We start from the raw sequence: 9,681 nt of genomic DNA on the forward strand, positions 1-9,681 counted from the left end.
AAGGATATAGAATGTCTAAATGTCTAAAATTCGTAGAAAATGGACTAAGTAGTAAAGCACCACCAAACCATGGAGACGGATCATTCCATATCATCCAGAGGAACTGGTCGGGAAAAGCACGAAACCCTTAATGCAGCATTTGGCTATCATTTTCAGTAAATACTTCTGCAAGATGCAGGAATTCCAATACTATCGACAAAATTCAGGAAGAACACACTCCACCAGAAAGATAATGTATCCTTGTAGATAGGAGTAACATGGATTGCAACATCTCTCAAACTCACAGTGTATAAGAGGAACGGTTAACATCCAACACCCATCCTAGTTCGTCATGGAGTAGATCCATATCAAAAACAGCTCAAAAGCATCTGTGGATGAGAACGTACAACGAACATTCTGGATTAGAGTGTCAAGAGAAAATATTTGCATAACAGAGTAATTGGAACAATATTTTGAACGGAAAAATTTGCAACTGACAGTAAAGTTATACCAAATGAGGGTGACACAACCATGAGGAGTTGGTTGGTTGGTTTGTGGGATTGAAGGGACTAGACTACAAGGGCCATCGGTAGTTTTTTCCACGAACTTTTAACACTTATAAAGAGTAAAAACAAACAATGGAATGACAAAAGACGACACAGGACAAGGAAGACTCTGATATGAGACAAAACGAATTAATTCACACAGTGTGACAGTGGTTGGCCGACCATAGAGAGGAAAAAAAAGCCAACCGCCAAGTGGCACACTGGCATACGGCATTAAAATGTGGTTTTCAAAGTCGAGACTCGACACAAAAAATAATAATGACAAACACTCAGATTAAGTGATATAAGCCCCCTGCCCGAATAAAACGCCAAACTACGCCTGCCATGGCAGTGTCATCTGTTAGAAGAGCGTATCAGGCAGCGCCGACGTCCTGAGCACAAGTAAAAGATGACAGGCCAACAAAATGTGGACTACGGTCAAAGCGGATCCACAGTGACAGAGCTGGGTCTTCACGGCGCAGTAAGTGGCGGTGTGTCATCCGCGTGTGCCCAATGCACAGCTGGCAGAGAACAACTCACTCCTTGTGAGAGGCCCGCAACGAGGAGTGCCGCGCACCGTTATCCTCCTTGATGGGCCGAAGTTAGTTTGGTGAAGGCAGCATGCGCCATTCTTCACCTCAGATGTGAAGTACATTCTGCCGCAAAACTACCCTGAGGTCACTCTCCGAAAGCCTAATCGATAAGGTTGGTGCACCGACAGCACGTTTGGCCAGCATGTCAATACGTTCAGTGCCTGGCATGTCGACATGATCGGGAGTCCACACAAAGACCAGAGACAGGCCGCAACGGGCAAGAGTATGGAGGGACTTCTAGATAGCCATCACCAGACGAGAGCGTGGGAAACAGTCGTCTATAGCTCGTAAACTGCGCAGGATGTCACCACAGTTAATGAAGGACTTACCTGAGCATGAGCTGATATACTCTATTGTGCGACAGATGGCGACCAGCTCCGCACTGAAAACACTGCAGCGAGCTGGCTATTAGTATCTTTCATAACGATCCTCTGGTGCAAGAGCATAACCAACACGACCAGCAACCATCGAACAGTCAGTATAGACGTCAGGGCCTTGAAACGCAAGTAGTATTGAAAGAAAGCCGTGGTGGTGGAGGGCCTCAGGAGCCACTGGGTCCATCAGGCCCTGCCACACACAAGGGTGGGTGTATGTAGAGTAGACGGGAAAAGAAGTGGAAGAGGGGAAAACCTCAAACCAAGAGAGAAGAGCCGTGACACGAACTTCAATCTCACATCCAGAATGAGTACGGACCCATAGTGGGGGGATACTAGCCTCCATAAGTATGATATTGACATGGCTCGTCCGGAAAAGCTCCAGTGGAAAGTGAATTCCGCTGTGAAGGATGGGGTCCACCAACTGCACTGCGGTAGGGGATGCCGACCAGTAAACCAGGCTACCATAATCTAGACAGGACTGAAGTAACCCCTGATTCAGTGTAAGAAGTGCAGGGTGATCTGACCACAGCTGGTGTGACTCTAGTAATGAAGAGCGTTAAGATGCCGCCAGTATGTTTGTTTAAGCTGATGAATATGGGGCACCCAAGTCAACTGGGTATGAAACACCTAGCCCACAAACCGATGATTCTCCACCACTAGAAGATAAAGCCTTGGTACAGGGTGAAGACTGACACCAGGCGAAATGCTTAACGCAGGTCTTGGCAGCCTAAAACTGGAAGCCAGGCACTACAGGCTAAGACTGCTTTTTCCAAATAGCGCACTGCAGCTGCAATGCAATTGGATTGGAATTATAGGCAGAAGTCATCAGCATACAAGGAAGTTGAGACAGATATTCACACCGCTGCAGCGAGCCCAATAATTGCAACTACAAAGAGGCAGACACTTTAGACAGACCCTTGCGGAACCCAATTCTCCTGATCTCGAGGACAGCTACAGCGGGGCCACTACTTGCCCACAGGTGGAACAAAGCGAATGTAAATTTTGTATGAAAATCGGGAGTGGGCCTCGAAGACCCCACCCTTTAAGTGTAGCGTGGTGTGGTGTGGCGATCATGTAATATGGCGATGTAGTATTGCATGCCTTTCGCATGTCAAAAATATGGCTAACAGATGCGAACAGCAGACCAATGCTGTACACATGGCATATTCCATGCTACATGCTTGCAGCGAGGGAGGGGGGGGGGCCGAGACGGCGCAGCTTGGGAGGGGGGGGGGCCGAGACGGCGCAGCTTGGGAGGGGGGGGGGCCGAGACGGCGCAGCTTGGGAGGGGGGGGGGCCGAGACGGCGCAGCGAGGGAGGGGGGGGGCCGAGACGGCGCAGCGAGGGAGGGGGGGGGCCGAGACGGCGCAGCGAGGGAGGGGGGGGGCCGAGACGGCGCAGCGAGGGAGGGGGGGGGCCGAGACGGCGCAGCGAGGGAGGGGGGGGGGCCGAGACGGCGCAGCGAGGGAGGGGGGGGGGCCGAGACGGCGCAGCGAGGGAGGGGGGGGCCGAGACGGCGCAGCGAGGGAGGGGGAGGCCGAGACGGCGCAGCGAGGGAGGGGGGGCCGAGACGGCGCAGCGAGGGAGGGGGGGCCGAGACGGCGCAGCGAGGGAGGGGGGGCCGAGACGGCGCAGCGAGGGAGGGGGGGCCGAGACGGCGCAGCGAGGGAGGGGGGGCCGAGACGGCGCAGCGAGGGAGGGGGGGCCGAGACGGCGCAGCGAGGGAGGGGGGGCCGAGACGGCGCAGCGAGGGAGGGGGGGCCGAGACGGCGCAGCGAGGGAGGGGGGGCCGAGACGGCGCAGCGAGGGAGGGGGGGCCGAGACGGCGCAGCGAGGGAGGGGGGGCCGAGACGGCGCAGCGAGGGAGGGGGGGCCGAGACGGCGCAGCGAGGGAGGGGGGGCCGAGACGGCGCAGCGAGGGAGGGGGGGCCGAGACGGCGCAGCGAGGGAGGGGGGGCCGAGACGGCGCAGCGAGGGCGGGGGGGCCGAGACGGCGCAGCGAGGGAGGGGGGGCCGAGACGGCGCAGCGAGGGCGGGGGGGCCGAGACGGCGCAGCGAGGGAGGGGGGGCCGAGACGGCGCAGCGAGGGAGGGGGGGCCGAGACGGCGCAGCGAGGGAGGGGGGGCCGAGACGGCGCAGCGAGGGAGGGGGGGCCGAGACGGCGCAGCGAGGGAGGGGGGGCCGAGACGGCGCAGCGAGGGAGGGGGGGCCGAGACGGCGCAGCGAGGGAGGGGGGGCCGAGACGGCGCAGCGAGGGAGGGGGGGCCGAGACGGCGCAGCGAGGGAGGGGGGGCCGAGACGGCGCAGCGAGGGAGGGGGGCCGAGATGGTGCAGCGACCCCCCCCAGGGGGTCCACAACTCTTTTGTGGATACGTGCGTAGCGAGCACGGGACCCCGAGCTAATGTGGCCTTCCTTCCTTTCCGGGCTGCATACCTTCCCTTTTCCGCATCCTTCCCCATCCCTCTCTTCACCCCTCCTCCCCTCACCTCTGGTTCTTTCCTTCCCTTTCTCCCCATCTGGGAGTATGGTTTGTGCCTACATCCGGAGACGGACACTCGTTGGTTGGTTGGTTGGTTCGGGGGATTAAAGGGACCAGACTGCGACGGTCATCGGTCCCTTTCCCAAAAAAAATTAAAACCACCCATCGAGAATAAAAACGAACAACATGAAAGACGTCAGACGACACAGGACAGGAAAGACCCCGACAGAGATCAGACAAAACGAAATGAAATCACACAGTGTGACGGTGGTTGGCCGACCACAGGAACAAAAAAAAGGAAAAGCCAACCACCGAGAACACGTTAAAAACTCACTTTAAAACTGTAGGCCACATGCCAGAATCAACACAAAACAATAAAATAAAACAAACACTCAGATTAAATGATAAAAATCCAGTGCCCGAATAAAACGTAAAACTAAGTCAGCCGTAGCAGAGTCATCTGTTAAAAGGGCAGGGAGCGAGTCAGGCAGGGCGAACGACTGCCTGAGCACAGCTAAAAGTGGACAGTCCAATAAAATGTGGACCACTGTCAACACGGAGCCGCAGCGACATAAAGGTTGGGCCTCGCGTCGCAATAGGTGACCGTGCGTCATCCATGTGTGCCCAATGCGCAGGCGGCAGAGGACAACACACTCCTTGCGAGAGACCCGCAAGGAGGAGCGCCACACACCAGTAGGCTCCTTGATGGCCCGAAGTTTATTTCGTGAAGGCAGGGCGCGCCATTCAGCGTCCCAAATGTCGAGAATTTTGCGGCATAGGAACGCTCGCAAATCTGTCTCCGGGAGGCCAATGTCCAGAGATGGTGTACTGGTGGCCTCTTTCGCCAGGCGGTCAACATTCTCATTGCCGGGTATCCCAACATGGCCTGGGGTCCACACGAAGACCACAGAGTGGCCGCAACGGGCAAGAGTATGCAGGGACTCCTGGATAGCCATCACCAGACGAGAACGAGGGAAACACTGTTCGAGAGCTCGTAAACCGCTCAGGGAATCGCTACAGATAACGAAGGACTCACCTGAGGAGCGGATATACTCTAGGGTACGAAAGATGGCGACCAGCTCAGCAGTATAAACGCTGCAGCCAGCCGGCAACGAACGTTGTTCACAATGGTCCCCTAGAGTGAGCGCATAACCGACACGACCAGCAACCATCGAACCGTCAGTGTAAACAATGCCAGAGCCCTGATAGGTGGCGAGGATGGAAAGAAAGCGGCGGCGGAAAGCCTCCGGAGGTACTGAGTCCTTCGGGCCCTGTGCCAATTCCAGCTGAAGGCGAGGGCGAGGCACACACCACGGGGGTGTATGCAGAGGTGCCCGGAAAGGAGGCGGAAGAGGGAAAGCCCCAAGCCCGGAAAGAAGCTCTCGGACGCGGACCGCGATCGGAGATCCAGCCCTGCGGTCTGGAAGATGGACGTGCGACTGTAGGAAGAGTAGCCGATAATTAGGATGCCCCGGCAAGCTGAAAACATGGGCAACATAACAAGCCAGCAAACGTTGACGGCGTAATCGCAGTGGAGGGACACCCGCCTCCACAAGAATGCTCTCCACTGGGCTGGTCCGGAAAGCACCAGTGGCAAGGCGGATCCCGCTATGGAGGATTGGGTCCAGTGCTCGCAGTGCAGATGGGGATGCCGAGCCATAAACCAGGCTCCCATAATCCAGACGGGACTGGATTAACGCCTGGTAGAGCCGCAACAGGGTAGAGCGGTCGGCGCCCCAGCGGGTGTGGCACAAACATCTCAGAGCGTTGAGATGCCGCCAACACGCCTGTTTAAGCTGCCGGATATGAGGCAGCCAAGTCAACCGGGCATCAAAAAGAACACCCAAAAACCAGTGGGTCTCCACCACAGCAAGAAGTTCGTCGGCAAAGTAAAGCCGCGGCTCAGGATGGAGCGCTCGGCGCCGGCAGAAATGCATAACGCGGGTCTTGGCAGCCGAAAACTGAAAACCACGCGCTACAGCCCAAGACTGCGCCTTGCGGATTGCGCCCTGTAGCTGACGTTCAGCTGCTGCTATGCTAATAGAACTATAGTAAAGGCAGAAGTCGTCAGCATACAGGGAAGCGGAGACAGAATTTCCTACTGCCGCAGCGAGACCATTTATTGCAATTAAAAACACTCAAACACTTAAAACAGAACCCTGTGGCACACCATTCTCCCGGACGTGGGTGGAACTATATGAGGCTGCGACTTGCACGCGGAAGGTACGATACGACAGAAAATTTCTGATAAAGATCGGCAGAGGGCCCCGAAGACCCCATTCATGAAGCGTAGAAAAGATGTGATGACGCCATGTCGTATCGTACGCCTTCCGTATGTCGAAGAAGACAGCGACCAGGTGCTGACGGCGGGCAAAGGCAGTACGGATGGCCGAGTCCAGGCTCACCAGATTGTCGGCGGTGGAGCGGCCTTTCCGGAACCCACCCTGAGACGGAGCCAGAAGGCCCCGAGATTCCAGTACCCAATTCAAGTGCCGGCTCACCATCCGTTCGAGAAGCTTGCAAAGAACGTTGGTGAGGCTAATGGGGCGGTAGCTGTCCACCTCCAAAGGGCTCTTGCCTGGTTTCAGAATGGGGATAACGATACTTGCCCGCCATTGCGACGAAAACTCACCCTCGACCCAAATACGGTTGTAAAGGTCGAGGAGCCGTCGCTGGCAGTCCACTGAGAGGTGTTTCAGCATCTGGCAGTGGATGCTATCCGGTCCAGGAGCATACTCCTGAAGAGTTTTTACGTACTGCAACTTCACAACCATCGGTTCCTCCTTCATCTAAACATCATTCTTCCAAGAAGGCTACAAAGAAACCCAGTTCCTCTCCTTCTCCGCCAAGGCGGGTCCCATCTACAGCACCACCTGGCGGAAATCGCCCTCGGCCGTCTTCTGTGTCACCGAGGCGCACTGCTGGTCGCCTGTCAACCGGCGGATCGCTGGTGGCAGTCTCTGGGCTCACTGTCGCGCATGATACATTAGTGGACCCCGTCGCAATTTCTAACTCATTGGATCAGCACTTTGCTGAGATTTCGAGCTCTTCCAATTACCCGCCAGCGTTTCTCCCGAAGAAACGTGCAGCGGAAGTGCGACATCTTGCTTTCTTCTCTCAAAATCACGAAAACTACAATACTGTTTTCTCCATGCGGGAACTCCAATATGCCCACTCTTCTTCTCGCTCCTCCGCCCCAGGACCGGATGGTATCCATGTCCAAATGTTGCGAGGGGGGTCGAGACGGCGCAGCGAGGGGTGGGGTCGAGACGGCGCAGCGAGGGGTGGGGTCGAGACGGCGCAGCGAGGGGTGGGGGCGAGACGGCGCAGCGAGGGGTGGGGGCGAGACGGCGCAGCGAGGGGTGGGGGCGAGACGGCGCAGCGAGGGGTGGGGGCGAGACGGCGCAGCGAGGGGTGGGGGCGAGACGGCGCAGCGAGGGGTGGGGGCGAGACGGCGCAGCGAGGGGTGGGGGCGAGACGGCGCAGCGAGGGGTGGGGGCGAGACGGCGCAGCGAGGGGTGGGGGCGAGACGGCGCAGCGAGGGGTGGGGGCGAGACGGCGCAGCGAGGGGTGGGGGCGAGACGGCGCAGCGAGGGGTGGGGGCGAGACGGCGCAGCGAGGGGTGGGGGCGAGACGGCGCAGCGAGGGGTGGGGGCGAGACGGCGCAGCGAGGGGTGGGGGCGAGACGGCGCAGCGAGGGGTGGGGGCGAGACGGCGCAGCGAGGGGTGGGGGCGAGACGGCGCAGCGAGGGGTGGGGGCGAGACGGCGCAGCGAGGGGTGGGGGCGAGACGGCGCAGCGAGGGGTGGGGGCGAGACGGCGCAGCGAGGGGTGGGGGCGAGACGGCGCAGCGAGGGGTGGGGGCGAGACGGCGCAGCGAGGGGTGGTGGTGGTGGTGGTGGTTGTTGGGATGTTTAAGGGGGACTAAACAGCGAAGGTCATCAGTCCCCCATTCCAAAATCAGGCAAGCCGAAAATCTACGGAGCAGGTAAAAACCAAAGGGGGAGGAGACGACCCCCCAGGCGCTAAAAGAACACAAATGGAGCAACAAACATTACAGACAAGAACAGGACAGAGGAACACCAGACAGAAAGAAGCAGAAGAAAGGAAGACGGCCGGAGACTGGTTGACTGACCACGAGAACAAAAAAAAAAGGGAAAGAGCCAACCATCTCACGGCACACCAGAACAGCAACAGACAAGGACAAAAGACACAGAAAAGGAAAGGTGCAGGACCTCCCTAAATCGAACCATAAAACGGACTACCACGGATAAAATTTAAAACGGCATCAGCCATGGAGGCATCGTCAGATAAAACCAAAGCCAAAGTGCCCGGGAGATTAAAAGATTGCCGGAGTGTGCGCAGTCGAGGACACTCCAGCAAAATGTGGCCGACCGTCAGCCGGGACCCACACCGACACAAGGGGGGATCCTCCTGACGCAACAGATGACCGTGCGTCAGCTATGTATGGCCGATGCGCAGCCGACACAGGACTACCGAGTCCCTGCGAGAAGCCCGCAGGGAGGAACGCCACACATCGGTCGTCCCCTTGACAGCCCGCAGTTTATTCGGGGCTGTCATGCCACGCCACTCAGCAGCCCACATCCCAATCAGCTTACGGCGCAACACCATCTGCTGGTCGCGAGCCGTAAGGCCGACCTCCAAAGCCGGGGCGTCGATCGCCCCTTTGGCCAGCCTGTCTACACGTTCGTTCCCTGGGATGCCAACATGACCGGGCGTCCAAACCAGGACCACCGAACGACCAGAACGGGCAATGGCGGAAACAGTCTCCTGAATGGAGGACACCAGAGGAGAGGAGGGATAGCAGCGGACGATGGCCTGAAGGCTGCTCAGGGAGTCACTGCAGATGACGACAGACCTAACTGAGCAGAAACGCATATGCTCAAGAGCGCGCAATATAGCCACCAGCTCTGCAGTAAATATACTGCAGCCAGCCGGCAAAGAGCGTTGCTCAACATGAGCAGCATGAGCAAAAGAGTAGGCAGTGCGACCATCAACCAGGGAACCATCAGTGTAGACAGTCTCACAGTCCGAAAATGAGGCGAGGAGAGCAAGAAAACGGCGACGGAGGGCCACAGGCGGAACCGAGTCCTTGGGTCCCTGTGCCAAGTCCAGACGGACGGACGGCCGGGACAAACACCAGGGAGGCGTAGGTGCACGGACCCGGAAGGGAGGCGGAAGAGGGAATGAACCCAATTCCGACAGCAGGGACTGAACGCGGACAGCGACGGAAAGCCCAGACCTAGGTCGTCGTTCGGGCAGATGGAGGACCATAGCAGGGAAAAGCAGGCGACGATTGGGATGATCTGGCGAGCAATGAACGTGGACAGCATAGTCGACGAGCAGACGATGGCGGCGAATCCGCAGCGGGGGAACCCCGGCCTCCACCAGTAGACTATCCACGGGGCTGGTGCGAAAAGCGCCAGTGGCAAGCCTAACCCCACAGTGGTGTATGGGGTCTAACAACTTCAACACTGAGGGGGACGCAGACCCATAGGCCAGGCTCCCATAATCAAGCCGGGACTGCACTAGGGCTCGGTACAACCGCAGCAGCGTGCAGCGATCTGCACCCCAAGACGTGTGGCTAAGGCAGCGGAGGGCGTTGAGGTGCCGCCAGCATTTTTGCTTCAGCTGAGTAACATGAGGAACCCATGTGAGCCGGGCATCAAACAAGAGTCCCAAGAAGC

General features: G+C 57.9%; 1 protein-coding gene across 1 annotated transcript; it reads left to right on the top strand.

Annotated features, from left to right (window-relative positions):
• Window positions 1-7,180: 7,180 nt before the first annotated feature.
• LOC126160074 (uncharacterized) lies at window positions 7,181-7,891 on the top strand. The gene has a single exon (XM_049916880.1). It carries the CDS (start codon window positions 7,181-7,183, stop codon window positions 7,889-7,891), a length of 711 nt encoding a protein of 236 aa, XP_049772837.1.
• Window positions 7,892-9,681: the final 1,790 nt, after the last annotated feature.

Source organism: Schistocerca cancellata, chromosome 2 (genome assembly GCF_023864275.1).
Source record: "Schistocerca cancellata isolate TAMUIC-IGC-003103 chromosome 2, iqSchCanc2.1, whole genome shotgun sequence".
In the NCBI taxonomy this organism is placed as follows: domain Eukaryota; kingdom Metazoa; phylum Arthropoda; class Insecta; order Orthoptera; family Acrididae; genus Schistocerca; species Schistocerca cancellata.